General features: G+C 35.1%; 4 protein-coding genes across 7 annotated transcripts; 3 read left to right on the plus strand and 1 right to left on the minus strand.

Annotated features, from left to right (window-relative positions):
• Positions 1 to 552: 552 nt before the first annotated feature.
• Positions 553 to 12,469, plus strand: l(3)80Fg (dnaJ homolog subfamily C member 16 l(3)80Fg). Of its 4 annotated transcripts, none has more exons than XM_073088005.1 (15): positions 553 to 937; positions 1,713 to 1,889; positions 2,329 to 2,415; positions 3,268 to 3,548; positions 4,040 to 4,220; positions 4,911 to 5,112; positions 6,004 to 6,205; positions 6,980 to 7,136; positions 7,422 to 7,521; positions 8,582 to 8,754; positions 9,504 to 9,644; positions 10,095 to 10,196; positions 10,606 to 10,807; positions 11,185 to 11,338; positions 11,681 to 12,469. In XM_073088005.1, exons 1-15 carry the CDS (start codon positions 765 to 767, stop codon positions 11,779 to 11,781), a joined length of 2,433 nt encoding a protein of 810 aa, XP_072944106.1. In that variant the 5' UTR covers positions 553 to 764; the 3' UTR covers positions 11,782 to 12,469. The 4 variants fall into 4 exon arrangements, with proteins under 4 accessions (XP_072944106.1, XP_072944107.1, XP_072944108.1 ...); XM_073088006.1 differs by having other exon boundaries at positions 2,332 to 2,415; XM_073088007.1 differs by having other exon boundaries at positions 1,713 to 1,874.
• Positions 12,470 to 18,134: 5,665 nt separating this feature from the next.
• On the minus strand, positions 18,135 to 19,752 carry LOC140753057 (MICOS complex subunit MIC10-like). The gene is made up of 3 exons (XM_073087428.1): positions 19,503 to 19,752; positions 18,822 to 18,996; positions 18,135 to 18,265 (listed from the first exon to the last, which is right to left on the minus strand). Exons 1-2 carry the CDS (start codon positions 19,585 to 19,587, stop codon positions 18,848 to 18,850), a joined length of 234 nt encoding a protein of 77 aa, XP_072943529.1. The 5' UTR covers positions 19,588 to 19,752; the 3' UTR covers positions 18,135 to 18,265; positions 18,822 to 18,847.
• Positions 19,753 to 20,040: 288 nt separating this feature from the next.
• Positions 20,041 to 21,239, plus strand: Coa8 (Cytochrome c oxidase assembly factor 8). Its single transcript, XM_073088203.1, has 2 exons — positions 20,041 to 20,522; positions 20,847 to 21,239. Exons 1-2 carry the CDS (start codon positions 20,241 to 20,243, stop codon positions 21,057 to 21,059), a joined length of 495 nt encoding a protein of 164 aa, XP_072944304.1. The 5' UTR covers positions 20,041 to 20,240; the 3' UTR covers positions 21,060 to 21,239.
• Positions 21,240 to 21,532: 293 nt separating this feature from the next.
• On the plus strand, positions 21,533 to 23,605 carry LOC140753525 (uncharacterized). The gene is made up of 3 exons (XM_073088199.1): positions 21,533 to 21,805; positions 22,089 to 23,193; positions 23,326 to 23,605. Exons 1-3 carry the CDS (start codon positions 21,700 to 21,702, stop codon positions 23,516 to 23,518), a joined length of 1,404 nt encoding a protein of 467 aa, XP_072944300.1. The 5' UTR covers positions 21,533 to 21,699; the 3' UTR covers positions 23,519 to 23,605.
• The last annotated feature ends 14 nt before the right edge of the window (positions 23,606 to 23,619 follow it).

Below are 23,619 nucleotides of genomic sequence, written 5' to 3' on the forward strand. Positions count from 1 at the left end.
ATGATGTAATTTTCTATGACAGTTGGGTAACGTTCAGTAGCTTAATTTGTTGAAACCTACACGATTGACATGTAATCAACTTTTCCTTTTATATATTTTCAAGGTATACGAAAATCTTTAATGACGTTTAATGTAGACAGTTATCAATTATTATTTAATCTTTCAACTTCTTTATGACTTCAACCTCCATATTCAAACTCTTCTAATATTATAAAGAAGATAGATAAGGTTGAGAATTGAATACGAGCGTAGATATTGAATGCAAATTTCGCACGTACGATGACATGTGCAGACAGTGCAGACGCTGTCAAAGTTAACTTGGCAACAGAAGTGACAGTTAACGCTCCTTTCTACTGATTATGTTCAATATTACAAAATAGTATACAATATATTATTTTATTCTAGTTTCTATTCTAATAACAATAAAACATGATAATATATTTGCATTTTTTAGATTTTTGTAACAAACTAAGTTTAAAAATTGGTATAGCTGTAATTTTATTACATCTGTAATTGGTTGTACCAATTCCTCATCTATATTTTATTGAATCTGACATTTAGTAACTTCTAATTTTTCTGATTTTCCCGAATTTACGAATTTTGAGCCATCTCGTTCTATTTTAAGACGGATGAGTGATAAGACAAAGTAAAATCCCCCGTGAATTTGTCGTTAGTAACGTGTTTTGTCATGGAATGCGCGGCGACGGTATGAAAGCTATTTAGTGCGGTGGTTCTGTCGAGGGGTTGAAGACATCGGTAATAATATGCAATGGAAATGCATGGGGTTGAGAGGACGATGGCTGTGTGGATTGCTGGTGCTGCTGTGCTGCGTGGCCGCGGCGCAGAAGATCGGGGACCCATACAAGATCCTTGGGATCCACCGCCGGGCCACCCTGCCTGATATCCGCAAGGCCTACCGACAGCTAGCTAAAGAGTGGTAAGTTTGTTTAAGATAATGGCGTTATCATTAATAAGTGCCCTAGATAGAGCATTTTAATACAACAATTGCATAGAAACAATGTATCCTTGACAATCATTATACTAAGCTGCAGTTATTTAAGAATAGTTTTCGGGATCGATAACATCGCATAAATCAGAGGGATGTGCATTATCATAATGGTTTGTTCTAAGTATTTTAAAGTAACATTATAATTGTATATGTTACTTATAATAGTCATCTAATTAACTAAGTAATTATGGTTGGTATCCATCTGAATATTGGAGCTTAGTAAATTCCATAAGGCACTTTAATAAGTTTTTTAATTATTTTAACTATAAATTCTAGTGTAATAGAACCAAAAATTAAAGAATTTTGTGTTCAGTTTAATTGACCTAATTTACTATGAAAACTAGTAATCCTTGTGATACTTTTAGATTTATTTTTCTATATTTTATTTAATAGTTATTAAATGTAGATATTATAATAATATTATAGAAACTAAGCAAGGCAGGTTATGGATCCATTATGACTTCGAAATATACCTGTGTCAGTAGTATCTGCCTTCAAATGGAAAGTCTATGTAAAATTAGGCCAAGTTACGTGTCTTCTAAATAAATATTTTAAGACTGTTCTGTTACTAAGTACAGAAGTACAGAATTGATTGAATATAATATAATAAAATTTTATGTCATCTGAAGAAACAAGTCAGTGTCTGACCTGACTTCAGAGATATAAATAAAAAACTAATTTGTAAATCATATTTTTTCCACAGGCATCCAGATAAAAATGAAGATCCTACAGCAGAGTCACGTTTTGTGGAGATCAAGCAGGCGTATGAGTTGCTGTCGGACACCGAGCGGCGACAGGCCTATGACCTGTACGGCATCACCAATGAAGATGACCACATGTACAAACCTCGGCATGATTATAGCCAGTACGCACGGTTCAGGTTTGATACTAGTTTTTTTTTTCATATTAGGACTATTAGGACATATCAGGACTAATTAAATGGCCATTCTACCTATGTTGAGTAAGTAAAAAAAGAGTTCTATATATCATAATGCAAAAAAATACAGACTCAAAAAATACAAGAATAAAACTGAATACAGATCTTCTTAACAAAGTCCTTTTTGGAGTCAGGTAAAAATTTTGGAATTTACATTTAAATTGGTAATGCAACACATTGGAATGTGTGAAATGTGCATTACTCAAATGTTCATTCATTCATTCATCATTACTCACTCTCTCAGATATTTCAAGTATCCTGCTAATAAATACAATCATCGAATCATCGGAAAGCGAATCATCTTGGCACAATTGATAAATTCCTTTAGGAATAATGATTTGATTACTGGAATGGTTAACAAACATATATAAATTTGTTTCAGCAGTGACCCGTTTGAGTTCTTCAACTCCCACTTCCGGACTCCAGATCAAGACATAACATCATTCCACAAACTATCAGTTACAGCACGGTAAGTCACATTTTATGACCATAAATATAGCATAGTGAATACAAGTAGTTGAAGCTTGCATAACCAACGTACCAAAGGGTTGCAGTACCAAAGGGTTAATTATCACGACTCTACAAAAAAATTTTCGTTCTTTGTCCTAAAGTTTATACTATTATTTTCCAGTTAGTTATGCACAAAAACGAAAAGAAAATACCTTTTTTCGGTATAAAGTTTGCTTTTGTGACATCATGAATTTTGAACAACGCTATCAAGAGGCCAATACAATGAAAACATGATGGGCGACTATATTTGGGGTTTATTGAGAGAAAGTAGCTATGAACATAAAAGAAAAAGTAAAAGTGTGCACTTTTAAGTTATTTTCCACTTTTCAGTAAGCTAATTTGATAGTAAAACTTAATAAAAATAATAAACATTTTTATTTCAATAGTTTGATTTTCAATCAAAAATTAAAATCCGAGATTTTTAAAAATTTCGTTCAATCAGTCTTCTAAGCACAAAAGCAAAGTTTTTCATGCCATATATTTTTTTTCCGTCTTATTACGACCTAAACTACCGAAATTTAATGCTTTGCAATCAAAGTCAAATTTCATGTTGACCCGTGTTATGGGTGTATATAAAGGAAAAAATGTCCCCCACATTTTTAGTTCTTATAATTCTTGAATTATTGGAATTGTTGATTATGTCTTATATTTTTTGTTTTGAAAAGTGTATTGTGTGTCTTAACAGCAGTGCTATTTTACAAAATATCTATCTTAACAAACCAACAATGCCACATTTCCATCTAAATTCTAGTACCAGTCTTAATTGATATTATATTTGAAAGTGTACGTCACTTATGTTGTATTTGGACAGTCATTTCGAAAACAACATAATGGAGAAGAGCGTGCACACGCCCGCGCTGATCCTGTTCTACACGGACTGGTGCTTCGACTGCGTGCGCTCGGCGCCGGCGTGGCGGCGGCTGGTGGAGGCGCTGCAGCCGCTCGGCGTCACCGTGGCCACCGTGCACGCGGGACACGAGGCGAGCCTCGCGCGCCGCGTCGGCATACACGGCGTGCCGTGCCTCTCCTTCGTGCTCGATAGGCACAACTATCTCTATAAGGAGAGTCTGTCGTCCTTGCCCAAGATACTGGGTAAGTTATTGAACACTTGTTAAAAATGTGTATACAAAAGTCGTAAGATTAATTTTTTTTCTTATGTCCCACCCATTCGGATGTGCAAAATTAGGTTTTCTGTAGTGAAAAATTCAAAACATTACAATCTCTAGTTAAACACATAGTAAATTATTTCAGATGAAATGTTAAGACACTTATAAATAATATATAAATTGTTTCTATAAATATTGAAGTGTGGAAGTGTGGGATAGCGAAAATTCAATAAAAAATAAAATCTCTTTTTTTATGTTTTTAATCATTAACTAATTATGAAACTATTTGATTAACAAACATTTTGATTGGGCTTCATGTTGGTAACATAATTAAATATAAGTAGGAATTGTGGAGAGTAGGGGTCGCAAAATATGTTCGTTTATTAAGGGGGTCGTACCATGAGAAGGATTGAAAAACGCTGATTTAAGGCAATAAATTTATTCACAACAATCATAACTATACCATTACCCCCACAGAGTTCATCCGATGGAAGTTCCCGTACCGTCTGGTGGCGAAGCTGAACGACGACAACGTGGACGCGTTCGTGAACGACTTTGAGGACAACCGCGTGAAGGCGCTCATCTTCGAGGAGCGGCCCAACATCCGCCTGCGGTACCTCGTCGCCGCGTACCACTACAGGGACCGAGTGGCGTTCGCGTGAGTCAAGTGTTTGATCTGTTGTTTTAACAGTCTTTAAAAAGGAGAAGGTTATTGACGACCCGCGGCGAAGCGGTTACCATGCCGGTCTGACGCGTAAAAGGTTCCGGGTTCGATCCCCGGCTAGACGGATGTATTTTTATAACTGTTCTGGGTCTGGATGTTTGTGTCCTGTGGAATCCTAGTGTGGGGCTGTGAGTGTAGAAAGCGTTATTCTATTGTATTCGGCTATATCATTTTTTTCTAATAAAGGATTTTAGTGTTGTTTGATTATGATATAGGGTGGTCAGCATAAACCACAAAAGCTATGCCTAATTGTTTTAAATTAAATTGCATTGGAGATCATTACTCATATGTTTAGTGTATTATCATAGAGTCACTGTTGAGCACAGGATTCATCACAGAGAGAGACCCATTTAGCCCTCAGTATATCATGTTGACCAAGAATTGGTAGGCTTTTAAAAACTTCTTTAACTTTTCCACAACATATATTTTTTAAAATATTAAAGCATTTAATAATGAATGATGTAATTGAATGATGTAATGTATGTAATTTTTTTTCTTTTGGATCTTGGACATCTAACGTGAGACATTGAAATCCATACCAATAGTTGAATATACGAAAAGCAGAAAATAATTTCAATAATATTGATAAAAAAAAATTACAATCTCAACACATTTGCCACACAGATTCGTGGACCTAACAGCGGCGAACACGCAGAACGTGAGCGCGCGGTACAAGGTGCAGCGCAACATGGACACCATGGTGCTGCTGAAGGAGGACAGCGTGGAGCCGGCCGCCACCGTCAGCACCACCGAGATCCCTACGCAGACGCTGCGACAGCTGATCGAGGCTAACCAGATGCTCACACTGCCCAGGCTTTCTTCGCAGGTAAGGGGTTTCTTCCATAAGGATCGATGATTGGATGGTCTTGATTAACTTAATAATGAAGAAAAATATGACATTAGAAATAAAACAAATGGCGCGAAAATATTGTCACATTTTGATCTGGCTGCCTTGTTGTTAAAATGAAAATTATTTGATTCTGTTTTTATGAAAAAATAATTTAAAAGTGTGAAATTGATAACATTAACTACAACAAAATATCAGTTCAAATAACCGCCTTTCCAGTTGATGCACAATTGTGCTCTTATTCGATTGTTGTTAATGTTATTTCAATAAAAACATACCTACTTAATATTACCTTTGATCTTGTCTAGTGGGAAACTTACTCAATCTTTTTTTTAAAGTCTACAAATGTAACCATATTAGTCAACATTTTCATTCAGTAACTATAATATGATCACATACTGTCTTATACACTGGTCGCCAAAATGCGATTTTATCGTGATAAATTGCTTGCACATAGTATGCTTAAGGAAATACTGTCTTTACTTAAATACTATACTTTGCTGTCGTATATTCCACAATTTAAATGTTTAATACAAAGATTAGTAAAGATTAATCACTCCTAACAAGAAAATGTTACCAGTTTTGACAATTAAAATTGTCACTGTCATCTATTTTCGTGTTTAAAAAATGTTTAAAAAATGTAGTTTTAAGATGATTTACGAATGAAACGATATTCACTTTTTCTTCGATTTCGTGTTTTTGCACCACCTTACTGCACATGTCGGCATCGTTCCGCGTAAATTGACCCATGACAGCCATTAAATGGCTGACAGAACTGTCAGTCGTTTAATCCATTTAATGGCTTCCTTCAATTACAAGGCGGTGAGATCTACACTTATCTATGGTTTAATATGGGAACGTGTATTCCAGAGCGTGCTGGACACGGTGTGCCCGGTGGAGTGGCGCGCGGCGCGGCGGCGGCTGTGCTGCGTGCTGGTGGCGCGCGACCTGCGCGGGCGCGGCGTGCGCGAGCTGCGCCGCCTGGCGCGCCGCGCGCCCGAGCGCCTGCGCTACGCGTACGTGTACGCGCACGCCCAGCCGGACTTCGTCAACGCGCTCGCTAATGGCTCCGGTGAGTTTGGTATTGACAATTAAAATCTTATTTAAAAATTTTATCATGTAGCAGTGTTCCTAATTTGAAGTGTATTATTAATCTACTAACATATTTATTATTTTGAAATGATCGGTTACACCGCTCCTACTTATTTAACAATAGATGTGAACTCGGCAATAGCATTGTAATATAAACCTTTGTGGTTTTCTCATACTATTTTATTGTACTTTTTGTAACTTTTGTTAAATGATAAATAAATTTAAAAAAAAAGTGTAGGGGCTGCTGCCAAACGTCTGCAATAGTGCTGCTTCTTTCCCGCATTGAATATTGCGTTTGCCGAAAAAACAATGACAGTACAATGCGTACTAGAAATTAATTATCATCTGCTTAAAATGGTTAAGGAAACCATTGTGAAAAATTAAAATAGTTTTCGAAAAAGTCTAGTCAATTCGACCTTGGCCAGCGCAGTGGAATATGATCTGATCCTTCTCTTTCGGATAGGAGACCCATGCCCAACAGTGGGCCAGCAGTGGTTTGATGATCAATAATAGTTGTTGAAGTATTGAGCCATTTCTATTTACAAAAATATTTTTATAAACAAATATTATTATTATAATTTTTATAAATTTTTTATACACAACCTAAAGTAGCAAACGACCAAGAAGTCCGCTCGATGGTTGCTACCCCCTACATAACCAGCCCCAAATATATTTTTTTCTTACATAAAAACACTGACAGCTATTCTCGTCGCTGCTTACAAATAATACTTAACACATCGTGATATATCCCCAGGTATAGATATATCGGACGTAGAGCACCGCATCGTGGTGATATGGCGTCGCGAGGCGTCCCGCATCCAGTACGAGTGGCTCAACGAGAGCTGGCCCACGTGCGCGCACTGCTCCAGCGCAGACTTGGCGGACGGCGCGCGGGGGGAGGAGGCTGTGCGGTAGGTTCTATACACGATTTGGTAAATGTGTAAAGTCTCAATGCAGCTAGTGCTTTCTGGTATTATATTAGTTAAAGAACTCTTATGAAGCATTATTGTTCAAACCCAATTATATTTTTTTTCCATAAAAATAAATAATTATTAGGTCCTTCCAATAAACCTCAACTATTTATGAAGAATATCTTGTTTAGAATATTTGTCAATTTTTTTTTATAGTGAACTAAAAAAAACCTAATCATAGACTAGATGTTTTTTTTATAATTATGAATATTTTTTTGATTATAGGTATCACGAAAGACTAAACGAGACTAAAAGAGCGCTGGAACAGTTGGTGAAGAGACTGTTGAAGCCAAGTGAAGTTGTGCCATATGAGGCTCATGTTCAGGTAATTCATGTGTGCTTCTTTGTCTTGGTTAAATTTAGGCCAAAAATCGCCTGAATCTTTCGGTAGAGCCGAAGCATATTCTGTTAGTGAAATATCATACAGTTGGCCGTACGAGGATGTTTGACTAGCAAGCATGTCTTATCTATTTAAACTTCAGTACGCTGACGAGCCACGTGTAACGAGTCAGATTTATGTTTTTGTTTTTATATATCCCATTTGAACAAAAAGCCGATGTCGTTCGATAATTATTAATAGTCTATATAAATTTCTAGACTTTAAGGACTGTGTAAATTTTAATAAGTCTAAAAAGGAAAGCTTTTGTTTTGGCTACAACAGTGACGGACGTCGAAATTCGGTTTCGATTAAAACACCACCTTGGGTAGTTTCTAGGGGTGTGCGAATAATTCGAACTTACGAATTATTCGTTCCGAATCGAATATTAATATTCGATTCGAAACTCGAATCGAATAATTCGAAAATTCGAATTATTCGAAAATTCCCGAATAATTCGAAAAATTTCGAATAATCCGAAAATTTTTGAATAATTCGAATTTTTTCAGGGTTTCTTATTTTCAATTTTCGAATAAAAATTTAACAGTCAAAAATCAATATACATTTTATTTAAACCATATAGTTACAAAAATAGAACAATTAATATATGTAGTTTTTTTTTTAAATAATGAAATAATAAAAATTATATTATAGCAAATAAAGTATGTATTATGAAAAATCAAGATTTGAAATTCTGCTACAATTTTTTGTTCAAAAATAATAAATACGATACTGAATTATTCGCACACCCCTACTTTTTTTACGGCACTTCAAAAAATTACCTGAAATTCATGCTTCTAGACTAGAATACCCCCTTAATTCGCGAATTATTCGAAAACTTTCGAATTTTTCGAAGAATTTCGAATAATTCGAAAATTCAAATTATTTTCTCTTGTATTCGAATATTCGATTCGAATTTCGAATCGAATATTGATATTTGATTCGATTCGATTCGAACGATACTCGCACACCCCTAGTAGTTTCCTAGTATTAACGTCTCATCTCGCAGGAGTTGCTGGACGAGGCGGCGGTGGGCGCGTGGCGCGCGCTGGTGTCGGCGGCGGGCGAGTGGGCGGAGCGCGGCGCCGCCTTCCTGCGCACGCGCCGCGCGCTCTCCGCCGCCTCCGTGCTCGCCACCGTCGCCGCCGTGCTCGCGCTCGGCTACTTCATGGCGTACCTCGTGTGAGTAACGTATACTGTGATTATTCTTAAAGAGATGGCGCCACACGATGTTGAATCGCGCTATGAAAGGTTTTTCAATATCTTCCATATATACAAATTACGAACTGTGACTATCGGAGCACGGAAGGTCCAGCGCGGTGCGGCGTTCCTGCGCACGCGGCGAGCGCTATCCGCCGCTTCGTAACGTAACGTACAGTCCGCCTAAAACTGCTAGTCCGCTCTGAATATAGTAATGAATCGCGTCGCCTTAGCAAATTGTATGACTACACCTGCTCGCAACAACTTCAGAGCGGATTTTCATATAAACAAATTATGGACTGTGAAAATTAGAACACATTCGCTTCCCAGACGTGATCACTTAGCTTAGCGGGAGAGATCATTTTGCCCTAGTAGCGTACAAATGACCGTGGCGGTAGTCGCTGGCGACGAGAGGCGTGCGTCGGCGTGAGCAATCGTTTCTGTACTGACTTTCTTACTGGTGCTTTAATTGTTTGGTACTTTTGGGATGCAAAGTTATGATTAAATTGGATATTGATGCATGCTATCTATCTAATAACAGGCGATCACCGATTCCTATGATAGCATCAGATGTTAAATTCAAATAGAATTGTAATTCCGTATAAAATGGATTACCGAGAAATTACTGCTCCTAAAGATTGAATCTAATTCTTAACGAAAATACTCAAACATGATACATATTATTAAGTTGAGCTGCACAATATAATAAATGTGTGTAAAACGTCCAACAGTCGCATGGAGGAGGAGTCAGTGCAGCGTCAGAAGGAGGAGCGGCGGCGTCAGAACGGCAGCACCCGGCGGAACAACAACGACGCGCAGCCGCAGATGAGGCTGCACGAACTGCGCGCCGAGAAGTACAACGGACTTGTACGGTGAGCACTGTGATAATAGAGACTGTAGGAGACCTTTTAATATGGAGGATCGAATCGATCGATCGTTGAACAAAGTCTAGTTGTAAGCGGTAAATAACAGTTCGAAAATGTATCAAAATGGCGCTAGTGTACAAAATGTCCATAGCAGTTGTAAACAGTGTGAAGTTGAATGTTATAATAATTTTGGTGTATGAGTAGTTGGTACAACTGCAGTATACAAAACTTCAACTTTCAAAAACCAACAAAACCATTTAGGAAATGTTCTTTTTTTTCAATTTTCTAACTTGTTAACTTGCTGCACTAACGCCACTCTTATCAACAAATTTTCGACCGACACTTTTAGATAGATCAGTTGATAAGTGGTCCCCCGCCCATGGACCATGGACATAGGTTCTATGATTCTAACCGCAAGTATATATTATTATTATTAATTGGATTTTAAAATTTCAGATTGTTGAAGCCAGGCTGCCGCACGATTGTGTTGCTAGTGGACATGCAAAGCAAGGTGCAGCTACTGTCGAAATTCCACAAAATCGTATGGCCTTATCGCAAGTACGTAAAAAAATAAAAATATATAGAAAATATATAAAAATGCAACATTATGTAAACATTTTTAGTATTTACTATTTTATGAGGTTTACAGATACAATTGTTACATATATATAGTCCGCGCCAGACTGCTCTGAAGTTGTTGCTCATAACTACAAGCGTATATTCCGTAGCAACGTAAGAGTATACTAACACAGCTATATCCTCGTGGGCGAGAGCGGGCAGCGGACAGATGTTAGAGGGGTCTCGCGCTATCTTCGTCCCGCTAATATCATTCTAACCATCTACTAACCATTGAACATTTACAGCCGATTCAACTAACATAGTATACTTAACTGTGCAGGCATCACTGCCTCGCATGGTGCCACACATATGGAAGGTGGATCTTTATATGTACGTGTTGTGTTTACAGAAACAAGACGCTGGTGTTCGCGTACCTGTGCGTGGAGCGCGGCGTGGAGTGGTTCCGGCGCGTGCTGCAGCTGTCGCTGGGCGGCGGCGAGCTGCGCGTCAACGCGCGCAACTGCGTGGGCACCGTGCTCGCGCTCAACCCGCACCGCAACTACTTCTGCATATACCACGCCAAGCACCCGGAGGGCGCCAAGCCGCACAAGGTACCCCCTCCCCGTAATACTATTAAGCTCTGAACTGATGTGGTAGCAGATAAGTGGTTAATTACAATTAAAAGCTCACACAAATCTAAAGGCTGACACACATTAAAGATAGCGGCAGAGCGTGAAGCGGAATATGCGACGTAATTCACTTACGCAAATGGCGTTGTGCATATTCATTCGGTTACTTTGTGAAATAGTGTATCATTATTACTTATTTTAGTATATTGGCAAATTACTCTTTTAATTCTGACGCTGCGCATAGAATTGACATAAGTTGTTTAGTTGAGGGTATTAAAATAAATTGAATTATTATTCTGTGTCTTGATATTAAATATAAATATGTGTTTATTAATAAAATAAATTGATTTGTCTTGCAGCGCATAAACCGCATGACGCGGTCTCTGGGCGGCTCGCTGGGCGGGGCGCTGGGCGGCGCCCTGGCCGACCCCGAGGCGGGCGCCTTCATCGGCTTCCACACCGACCCGGACTCCTCCTCCGACGACAACGCCGACCCGCCTGTGCTGCTGCAGGGTAAGACGATCGCCATATATTGACACGCATAGACTATTGAAATAAGTATAAAAGATAGATATTGATTGACAAATAATAAATAAGCAAGACCAATGACGAACTGCCTTCTAAATTGATTTTTGGAAATCAAAATGTTTAATGAACAGATAATGACTTGTTGCAACTCGATTGTTACATTTACATAACCGTTTTAAAAAAATGTATTTATAACTTTTTAATAACTATAAATGCTAAAACCTAATGTTTATCTGTTTGCAACTTTTCTAGTACTTGACTACAGCGCAAAGATCTTCCCACACAAATAAATAAAATTAATTTAACTAAAATACATATAAATTGCAGAAAATCTCCTTGACGGGTTGGAGAACTGGCTGGACCGCCTGTTCGAGGGCAGCACGCATCGCTACTACGTGAACTACTGGCCCGACATGACCAACAAGTGAGCGCGCACTTGTACGTACACTACGAATATATACCGATAGAATGTCGAGCACGTCTAGATGTAAGGCTCGGTTCATACGCCATTGTACTGCGCAGTTTTGTTGTTCCATTTTAAACATGTTATTGGAGTGGGGGTAGGCTGGGTGCACACAGCGATGTCTTGGTTTTTAATCGTTCTAAATAAAAAAAAACATTACAACTTCAATACAAAACAGGCAGAAATTCAAGGCGTCACTGAAAACCGAATACGTCTTTTTTTCTCACTTCACATGTCACTTGAATTTTCCATTAACGTGATTAGCGGTGTATGTTTCCACAGTACTAACGTCGTGTGAACATTGCGTGTGTAGCAGCGTATGTATGTGCCATTGTATATTCGATAACATTTGTCCTGCTAAAAAAGTGCAGTAAAATGCCGTGTGAACCGAGTGTAAGGTATGACTACACTCATGAGATCAACGTCTAAGTACAGGTAGCTGTCAGCTTTCAGTGTTACATTGTGTTCTATGGATCCACCTACCCACAATCAATCGAAAAAATGGAAGCTTTATGTTCTGTACAATGAATACTACATACATAGATTAGTAAAGATACTTCGCCGCCTTGAAATTGAATGAAGCCACAAATGGCTTATTTTAGTAAGTTCTTTTTTTGAATCCTTGACAAATAAAAACATTTTTAGAGAAAAATTATTTTATTACGAATAAATAACTAATTTACGTAATTTACGTAATAAATAAATAATTATTTCAAATATTTTAGGGAACATTTTAGCACGGAGACGTGGCAAAACTTTTTTACGCAACTATTTCAATTCTCAAAACTGGGCACATTTTCTTGTTAGGCGTGAGTAATCTTTACTAATCTATGACTACATAAGATAGAATTGATACTAGATGTATCGAAAATCTGATTTGAACTATACAACGTGCGACAACGCCCGCGATCGCTTGAGTGTAGTACCCCCTTAAAAACAATCACGACTAGATTTCGAATAAATAAAGCATCTTTATTTGACTTCCTTATAAATTTTGATTTAAGCATTAAGCTCTTTGACCATACGTTAATAAGGACCAAATGAACTCTTTTGTTATTAAATTCGAAATCTACCGGACCAAAATGTGCTCGCAATTGTTTTTTTATTTGACTTTATGACTTTATGCCAATCTACATTGTTGAATTGCAAGATTAGATTATATTGTAATATTAGTTAAACCGATACGTATTTTCAATTTACTGTACTGCCCAGATTTTATTGTAAGATTTTTCCAAGTCCAATTTGGTACCTGATGACTTTTTCTACTAAAATACAAATACTCACGATGTTATTAAGGATTTAATAAAGTTACTAGGTCTTGCCATAGAGTTATTGTTATTTAGTATTAATAATATAACCGTTCTAAGTAAATATGACGATTTAGGGCGCTTTTCCTGTTGCTCGCGTGTAAGTTCGCACGCGCGTCCCACTCACACGTGAATTACGTCGCTGCTATGTACGAGTTACTCGTAATTTATTTGGCCTCCAGTGGCGTAACTATACCATAGGACACCCGTGGCGAATTCATTGCATAGGGCCCTAAGAATTTTTCGCTCATTAATATGTACTTTAGTGGTTGATTGGTCCGCCGCGCCGGGGGCCATGGCATTGTGCCAGTCCTGCCACCCTATAGTTACGCCACTTAAACTCGCTGCAGTGTCTTCAGGATCTGAGCATGGGTGCGGGTGACGCGCGTGTGAAAGGAGACACGCGCGACTTTTAAGAGCGCTCTTACGCGCGTTATTAATAATCGATCCATGTTTAGCCTACCAAAGATCGATATTTGACAATTACTTCATACTTGAAATTATCAATTTTCGATTTTTGGTCACCAAAATTTGGATAGAACGACTACGACGAATAACGAACATTAATGTTATTCTTTGCACGTTTCCTAGGCTTTTAGTAGAATCAGTCTTCAGGTTAATAAATCACTCATATTGTAAGTTTTCTTCCAATAACTGTTGAATTTTGAAAGTTATGATAAAAAATAGTGTAATTTATGGAATTTTGGTAGTTTTCTGTGAGGTTTGGACTTCCGGATATATTATTATGGATTGAATTAAATGTATTATTTTATTAATAATAATAAATACTTCCTATATTTTCTCTGACTGTACTATACAATATACATATTGTGTTAGATTAGAAACCAAATTATTTACTCTAAAAGTTATATATATGAACCGGACAGATGCATGGTTACTTTATAACAATTTTGCATCATTAGTATCAAAGTAACGCAATTACATTCTGTAAGAACATTTTTCATTGGTCGTAAAACTTAATAATCAATTTGTTTATTGAAACTCATTTTAATAAAGTTTATTAAAAAGCCATAAGACAATTTGATTGTTGTTCTTAATCAAACTGTCACTTTCTTTCATTTAAACAAACCGTCATTGAAAATAAATTGATGCAAATTAAGGCCTGGACACACAGAGCGCGTATTCTAGCGCCGAGGTAGTAGTAAATCCTGACGCCGCCGAGTTGTATTGTACTGAGTTACTTGTAAGCGATCACACAGAGCGCGTTCGCGTACGCGGGCGCGTCATTTTTCCCATAAAATGACGCTTGTATGCAAATCTGTAAAAAAATACAACGCCCGGCGACAAGACCGCCGAGCGCGACAAGCGTACGCGTACGCGCTCTATGTGACCGCTCAGTAGTAACCTAGTACAACACACCTCGGCGCTAGAGCGCGGCGTCAGGATTTTGTTCTAGCGCTAACTCCTAGCGCGGCGCTAAAATACGCGTTCTGGTTGGCCGGGCCTTTATGTTAAACTTATGCCTACGCGGTATTAAGAACTTAAAACCCGAATGTTATTATTTTTGTATAGGACTTTTCCGTTCATGGCATATGATTATTGTGTTACATTTGATTACAAAACCATATTTACCTTGAGAGCCTCATTCATTACATCATAATAATATATGTTACTACTATACAGAAGTAGTAATATACATTAAATTTTAATATTTAGCGAGTTTTTCATTATAGACTATTGTTTACGTATACGTTCAAAAAATATTAAGTCCCTCGGGGCGATCAGCTAACTATAAATATTGAATAAGGCTCCTAATTAGTTTTATTGTACAACAAACGAAGCCATCACCATTTCCAACATACAATTGTAAAATGCGAGATATGTATAAAACGGATCTGAATGTGTCTTCAACACTATTTGTCCTACCTGATGTATTCAAGTATTCACGTAGTTCACGTTTCGAGAAGCGATAGACGTTGTAGTTATTTTTCAATTCACAGTATCACTATCTAGTCGTATATCTCAACTAAGGACAGTATTATACACGCCGCACCTCATAGTTGGTAATGACAATATTTATTGTATATGCACGCCACCCGGAAGGGACGTCGGGCGGGTAAGAGTGCACGTTTTACGCACTTCCTTACAACATAGTATGTTGATGGCCCAGCTTCGTCCGACGTTACTTCTGAGTGACTTGTGCTTAAGGTGTCGCGAAAGATATTCGTGTCTATCGGCTCATGTTTTTCCCAGGAGAAATCGTTTTTTTTTAATTTGTTTTTGTGACGTAGTTCGATTGATATTAAAGTTTCCAACAGAAAGTAATTTTATAGAGTCTTTAATAATTTTAAACCTGCCGGAAATCATAATCTTCTCGTGTGTCATCAGCTTATTTTTATTTATACCTTCATGTTTATAAGTTTTTGTAATTTTCGGACATGACGGTAATTAATATCTTTCGCGACCCTCAATGTACACTTTACAAATTTTAAATCTTTTTACCTTCTATAGATAAATGTAATCTCGCTTCTTGCTATAAATACCGCTACTGCACATTAGTATAAGTTAATTATATAATGATAGGAAGTTAACATCAGTGCCTGAGCCGAATATCTTGAAGTTAATAAGTGGCATTTGATTTAAATGGTCTCGTGTGTCGAACATTTGTTAAATTACTATTGTTTCTAAAAATAATACAAGAATAAGACAGGTGTGAAGTGCCTACTTACGATGTCGTTTGATTTGTCGAGTTTCCGTTTGTCGTCAGTAGATGGCGGCACAAATATCCTGAATCACGCTGTTGAAGTTTTCTAAATGTCTTTCTTATAATGTCATTTTGTCATACAATTTTATGATGTATGATGTACCTGACTTGGTAGAATCTTCCTTTGTAAGGAGTAAACAATGACATTACGCATCGCTTACGAAAACAACTTGATGTTTTGTCGCAAGACTGCGCTTTCAATCGTGTACATTCGGATAAGTGCCTTATCGATTCATCGCATTCGATACAGCTACATGCGCGCATATTGTATATCGGTAATGGCTATAATTATGATCATGAATTACATTATGTGAAATGAAATTTAATTTCCTCTACATTTAAGAACAAATTCTACACGGGATTTTCAATTCAAGTGAAAACTCTTGAATTCGATTTAATGGTTTGTGTGTTTAAAAACATTTCAACACAAAAACAAAGTTTCGTATCGATTGTTAGTTTTCATCGTTTGTATTGGAATTATCATAATAATTTTAACCAATCGACTTCCAAAGCTTGCCATTGTTGCCAAATAATCATGACAAATCGTAGTGTAATCGTTTAAAATGTATTCCTAAAGTATTACTCGTGTCTTCATTATACCAATTGTATTAATTGTCATCGACCATTATTAAACCTTGTTCCTTAATAATATTTGGAATGTTAAGGGTTGAATACGTGTAAAAAACGCTGCTCCTATATGTTTATGAATTTTGGGAACAGTTTATAGATGTTTCAATGTTATACTAGTCAATATTGTGTTACCAAATAATAGCTGAATATTTCATTGTTATTAAGTTAGTTGTAATATTATTGTGGTATTTAAGCGATTTGTTTATTGTTAAAATGTTATTTAAGTAAGCATCTCCTATTTTATTATAATCACGAATTTTAAAATTGTAATTATTGTATAATAAATGACTAATTTTTCAGCGCTGTTCCATATAAGATCTATATGTGTGGAGCTTTGCCGAAAAGTAAGTCTTTACTTACAAGTTTAGGTTGTTTCATGCAGTATTGATAGACGGGACTTATGAATCAAGGCCGCTAGAAATAGTAAGAAAACACTTACATGTTGAAATAGCCATACCGGTTAATCAAGCTGTTCAATTAAAACATGGTCAAATATGTATTACATTTATTTAAGAACTTACTGAAAACATGAAAAAATATATCAGTTATTTAGAATCTCTCCTCGTAATAGACATTGAATATATAATTATTATTATTTAATTTCCAGTATTTAATCAATCTTGCCAAACAAGCCACTTCCAATTTTTCCGATACCTTTACTTATTTTATTATTATTATATTGTATTTTTTTTTTATTCTAACAAATGTTTATTTTAATCACTATTGTATCATTTTGCATAAGTTCATATTATGTACATTTTTAATTTAAATCAATCTCTATATCCTGTGAGCAAGGTGATGCTACAAAAATAAATATTAGTTTTTGTGTTGTGCCATTCATATATTTAGGTTTACATGCTAAGACGTCATTAAAATTATTGAAATCATGGTTTGTTCTGCATATTAATTGCATTTTAAAACAATTTTTTGATGTTAAAAGACAAGTGTTGTGTAGATGTGTTAAGAAAGGTTGATAAAGTAACTTTAATCGGAAATTTAATATTCAACATATTCGAAAGTATTTTCGATTTAGTTTCTTATAATATAGCATGCACTGTGCTCTTTTGTCTATGAACTGTGTTGCCATGTGTTAATAGTTGAATTTCCACCGTGTTTGGGTGTCTGTATATGGGTTGTTGACAGAGCTTTCTTTACACTTTACTGTTACTCCTAAATTATTTTTAATGTTAAGAACACTATATCGAAATTCTTTATCTTTATTCCAGTATCAATTTGTACAATAAAATATTGATATTGACTTGTGTTTTATTTAATAGGTACCCAGACTCATTGATACCATTTTAATAATAAATTTCTAGATACATAAATGAAATCATCAGAAATCTTACACTTTTACTTTTACTTTCTTCGAGTATGAAAAGTAAAATAACTGTAATAAACACAAGTTAAATTTGATTTTAAACTGAACTTTTGAAGAATAGAGGACATAAATATTTTTATTTTAGGTACCACAGAATAGGTCTGTGGTAGAGACTATAAATGCACCAATAACATTTTAATTTTTTTATGCATTTCAACTCAGTTCTAAATTTTTCCCAGATAAAATACAATCTTCCAACAGACTGCAAAAAAATAGGTATTAAAATTTATTTTAAATTCTCAAACGATTGCTGGATGAAAATAAAAGACATTACATGTAATAATAATTAAATAATTATTTGTACAACAACACAAAATTACATTATTCTCTAAATAAGTGGTCTACTGGAGTCAACCAAGACATTGTCAGCAACGTGTTTTGCACATGATTTTATTACTTCTTTTACCTGAAAAAATAGATATGAACATATCAAATAAATGTAGTGTGAGGTAAGGCACACATACTTTTTCAAAGCATTCCAGCTTAATCCTCAGGGGTAGCAGTGCATCTATGGCCGACCTCTAGTAGGAATGTAATCTTATCTGATTGATCATAGTGGTCCATTAGGTGCTATTAGCCACTTAACAACAGATGACTGCATGATTATCTGCTACTCTCATATTATGAAAAAAAGATTAAAAATGTTTAATAATTACAAGCACAGAATAATAACAATTGAGTTTACAATCTTTATTGATTCAGATTATAAATTGAATGCTGGATCATTTTAGCCATTGTTAGTGGCTGTTGTAAAGAAGTGGACATGTATAACCAACTCTAGTCAGTGACAACTTTTAAATCAATATACAGTATCATTTACATATATTGTTACTAGAAAATAGTTAAACAACAGCATTTGCTGTTAGAATGGATGTTGTGACCTGTGAAAGTGATGTGCTTAATGTTTATTAATATTAGATGATATACCTAGAAATATTTAAATAAAAGTCAAGTGTGAATACCTCATTTAGACTATAAACAAACATAACTAGGCAGTATTCTTCTTTTTAGGGTTTAGTTCATATTCACAATTAGCATATGCAAGCCCTATGCCAATACCCATGCCAGCTATGACTGGCCATCTCCGCCTCTTCAGGAACAACACAGAGGTCAGGGCACCGAGGAGCACTCCACTACCTGAAATAAATAGACACCATATTGAAGATTATTAAATGACTTTCTGCAGTTTTTCAGTCTTTAGATGTTTTAGTAACTGCTTTTAAGCAATTCTTATCCAATATGATACAAGCTTGGTCTATTAAAAGGTACTGTAAAGAAGAGATTTGAATATAATTTTGCATATAAATCAATAATGATGAATCTTATCAGTTATCAGAATGGAAACATGTATTAACATTGTTTATACAAGGGAACCAAGTTATATAAACCTTACATCAAAATGACTTAATAAACTTAAGTAGATATGAGGAAACTTAAAAATATCACTTCTATTTAATTAATAAAAAAAGCTGAATTATATAGTTTATGACCCAACTGGGTCATACCTATTCTTGGCAGTTTGATTTTACATCTTACCTTGAAATTTCAAATGAACACAACACAAAAAAGAAATATAGAAAATAATACTTATTATGCAAAAAAACATTTAATATTCTATTCGGGTATGAAACATAAAATTATACCTGTTTTTATAATTCCATCAGTAAGACACATGTCCAACTTCGCTGAAAACTCATCTTCTACTTCGTCCTTCTTTCCTTTTGCCATATCGTAGATCTACTTTAGTTTAGAATAAAATGCAATAAATTAAAGCGTAAGGCTTATACACTTGATAAATATATGTAAATAGATACAGCGGTATCAACTCGCTTTTACATAATTCGGCGCTGGAAGAAAATCCACTTTATTCATTCATTGACATGTGACATTGACATAACTAACAGACTACAACTACATTATCTTTGGTCACTATGGATAAATTCAATTATATTAACAGATTGTAAATACAATATAGATAAAAAGGAAATATATCATTTTGAATTTACGCAAATAAAATGCATTTGGGGATACTTTTATCTTTTCTCTTTCTACGTTAAGTGCATATAAATAATATAAATGACATAATAAAAGAAAGAGGAGGGAAGATACATTTCTAGGGGATAGTAATAAATAGTCTGTTGAATCAGCTGATTTTGAAAGTCATATAAACAGTGACAGTGACATATAAACTGTCATGATGTACATAATGTAATATGTCATAGAATAAAACATGTAATAACATTTTTAAGGCGATAAAATACAATGTTGATGAGAGAAAATAATTATGTAGGAAGAGGAATTAGATACCAAGACGTAATAAATAGTGTTTACATTCATTGATCATCAGTACTCAGTGAAAAATAGTGGGAAGTTTCATAACAATGTCTCAACGCATATGTATAGCGAGCAGGCCCAAAGTGTTGTTATTTATACGACAATCGAGCACAATAAAGTCGGACACCAAGTCAGAACAGCCGCCGAACCCGCACAAAATCACAAGTGATATGGTAGGGCCACCAGATCCTGTGTCGAATTTGCGAAAAGTAATATTTAAAAAGCCGAAGGATGAGACCGCCTTGGAGAAGAGGTACAGGGAAATGAGGAGCGAAGTGCAGGATTGGAATCAGAACTTCTGGACGCAGCACAATTCTAGATTCTTTCAGGTACTTTCAGATAGATAGATAGGTAGATTTTTTCAGGTTACTTTGTTACTTTGTTTATGTTACTACTTTGTTGTCTTGGCACATTTTACCAGTAAATTTTTGTCACTGTGTAAATAATATTGATGTAGAAAACCAGTCTGCGGTCCACCTAATGTTGTACCACCATCTCACTCTCAACCTCGGATGAGATAAGACTCCTACCTGAGGTCAGCCACAAATATGAATGTATAGCACTGCTGTTATTAAGCAGAAAAGTTGTGGCAGTCACACACAAAGTCTTTCTTCCATCTTTTTATTTTCTATCATCTTATACTTTAATTACAGGAAAGAGAGGAATACTTAAAGAAGAATTTACCAGAAGGAAAGGCAAATTTAACAGCAGATGAAATGAGTGTCTTCTACAAAGCATTTCTAGACAAGAACTGGAAGTCACACATGAATTATAACATACAGTGGTACAAGAAGAATGCAACATTATTAGGGCTAGCTCTACGAGTGAAGCTTAGGAGGATATTAAAATTAAAAGATGATAAATAAATAATTGTAGTTATTCCTCTTTATTGCATGTAATTAATAAATGACCTATCTATTGTAGTAACATTTTCTGCCACTAGAACTTTTCAAATTTTGATCTTTGAATTAGATAGGAGAATTATTAAAAACAGGCATATAAGATTAGTTGTAGATATTTTTGTTAAATAAAAATGTTATAATCAATTGCTAAAGCTTTTCTTTCAATGTGGTACTTGAAAAAAATATACTACCATTTATTAATCTTCCACTATTTGTCGTTTGTCAACAGTTTCTCCTTACCACAGTTGTCTCAAGATGACCATGATCCAAGTAATTAGTGTGAAATATTGGCATTAAATAAATAAAAATGCAGTATCAGTGTTTGTTACTGCTTGTGATGGAGAGTTTTCCTAAATTTTTATTTTTGGCTGAGATTAATCAAAAAAATAAATCAATGAGATATCATTTGTTAATTTTTTTATAAAGCAAAATCAACTGTCACTGGCCAAAAACAAAAAAATGTACCATATGTCCATGTTTGTGAAAATGTCACATATTGTCAACTTTTCCTATTTTTTATGGTTTCAATATAATGTTGAAAATTTATGGTACAAAATCTAAGTTTCAAATGATAATTATGCAATTAAGGTGCTGAGCATTTACAATGTATTTAGCACTGAGATGGCTCGTAGGTTTGAGTTTAGCCATGTGGGTGGCGGTATGTTGCATTGACTTGTACAATGAAAGTATTAAGGAAAATCAATACAAAGGTTGGTACAATGCCGCATTACATAACATATTATATAATTGCAATAAACATAAAAATACTGAAATAATATTCATAAGCACACAAACATACTCATTGACAATGTTAGTCTATAGTTAAAAATGCTTATGTTGGGTGTTAGATGTTGATTGTTAAGTAATATTTTATGCCCTACTGCTTCCCTCCCATAACTAACTGGTTTACTTTCTAGAACTCTTATTCTATTCAAGGAAAATCTTAACTATTAGTATATTTACTAACCCTTATCAATCATTTTGGTCTTTCAGGTTTCACTGCAGACCTATTTAAATCTGAGAATATCACGAATACAGTTAAAAGAGAGAGTGTAGAATTACAATTGAGAAAATCCATGAACAAAAATGAACATCAAAACACGGCTATGTTCCACTACGCTATGTTCTTTGCTGGTGCTCTTGCGGTATCCGTATTCAACAAGAAAAAAGAAATTATATTATTCACTAGACGAAAGATTATACATATTAATATTTATGCCGCAAATTTTTTAAGGGATATAAAATTTAAAAGAACCGCTTACAATGCCAGTGTTACAATCACTAAATATTTAGCAATACTCTGGGAGTATTGTAGGAATATAATAAAAAACTATTTAATTAAAAGAAAAACTCTGCTTCGTCATCGTAAAATTAATTTAGAATTATTAAAAAAAATTAAGGAATATGCAGAAGAACGAAAGAATTTGGGTCAACTCCTGATTTCCGCTATTCACGAAAACAAAAACATTAGAATGCGTTATCAAATAGAAACGATGGCTAAAGACAGACTTTTGAAATACATTGAAGACACCCAAAAACAAATAAAAGAAGACCGCTCCAAGTATGTCAGTTTTCAGCACTTGTATTTAGCTACACATCAAGATAATGTTTTTCTCAAAGCACGTTTAAAAAAGGTGTCTAAAGAAAAGGAGGAAATAGAAAAAAATCTTATCAGCTTGGTCAACGAAGTTTATCAGTCGAAGAGCAACGAATTGAAAGCGTATTGTAGTCGTTTTATTATAAGAACTAGAGAAAACCTGTTGCATAGTGACGTTACTGCAGAAATACAAAAGTTCTTGAATAGAACTACAGCATCGACGTCTAGTAAAGATAACTTTGACTATTCTAATTTAGAAGCCGACACTAGAATAGCCGAAATTGTGCCAGAGGACGAAACTCTCGTTCCATTGACATCTGAGGGGCCAAAGCTGAAAGGTCTTCCTGGTGAATGTATTTTGACTGTAAAAGATAAAAATGGTATTATAGAAAAGTTATACGAATGCGATTATGAAACTGACTTTGATAAGGGTGACACTATTAGAAGAATAAGAAAATATTCCGTATATCACGATAACGATTGTTTATTGGATTATTCTAAGTAATTATCATTAATTTTATTGTATTATAATATTTATATTACTACTTACATTATTATTATATTTACATACATTATTTTTATTTTATTATAATTGTATGTATTTCGAAATCTAATATTTTCGTATTTTTACAGTTCTAAAACAGCAGTTTACGAAATAAGTTCTGGGACCATCGCATTACAACAACAACAATATATGAAAGTGGAATATCCCATAACAAGTAACAGGTTTCTTACAGGATCGCCTGTATTTCAAAAATTCCTACAGGATAATCAAAACTTTATTCAACTTTCAACATCCCGTACACCAGCTTTGACTTGTGAATAATTTTATACCAATGTTTTATTTTTTGTAAAGAGGTTTAATTTGAGAAAATAAATTTATTTCAGTTTATAAATTTTTCCATTTTTTTACATAAACAATGCAAC

The sequence above is a fragment of the Epargyreus clarus genome, unplaced genomic scaffold (genome assembly GCF_041222505.1).
Source record: "Epargyreus clarus isolate Ecla_fem2 unplaced genomic scaffold, WU_Ecla_fem_2.2 ptg000026l, whole genome shotgun sequence".
NCBI lineage: Eukaryota > Metazoa > Arthropoda > Insecta > Lepidoptera > Hesperiidae > Epargyreus > Epargyreus clarus.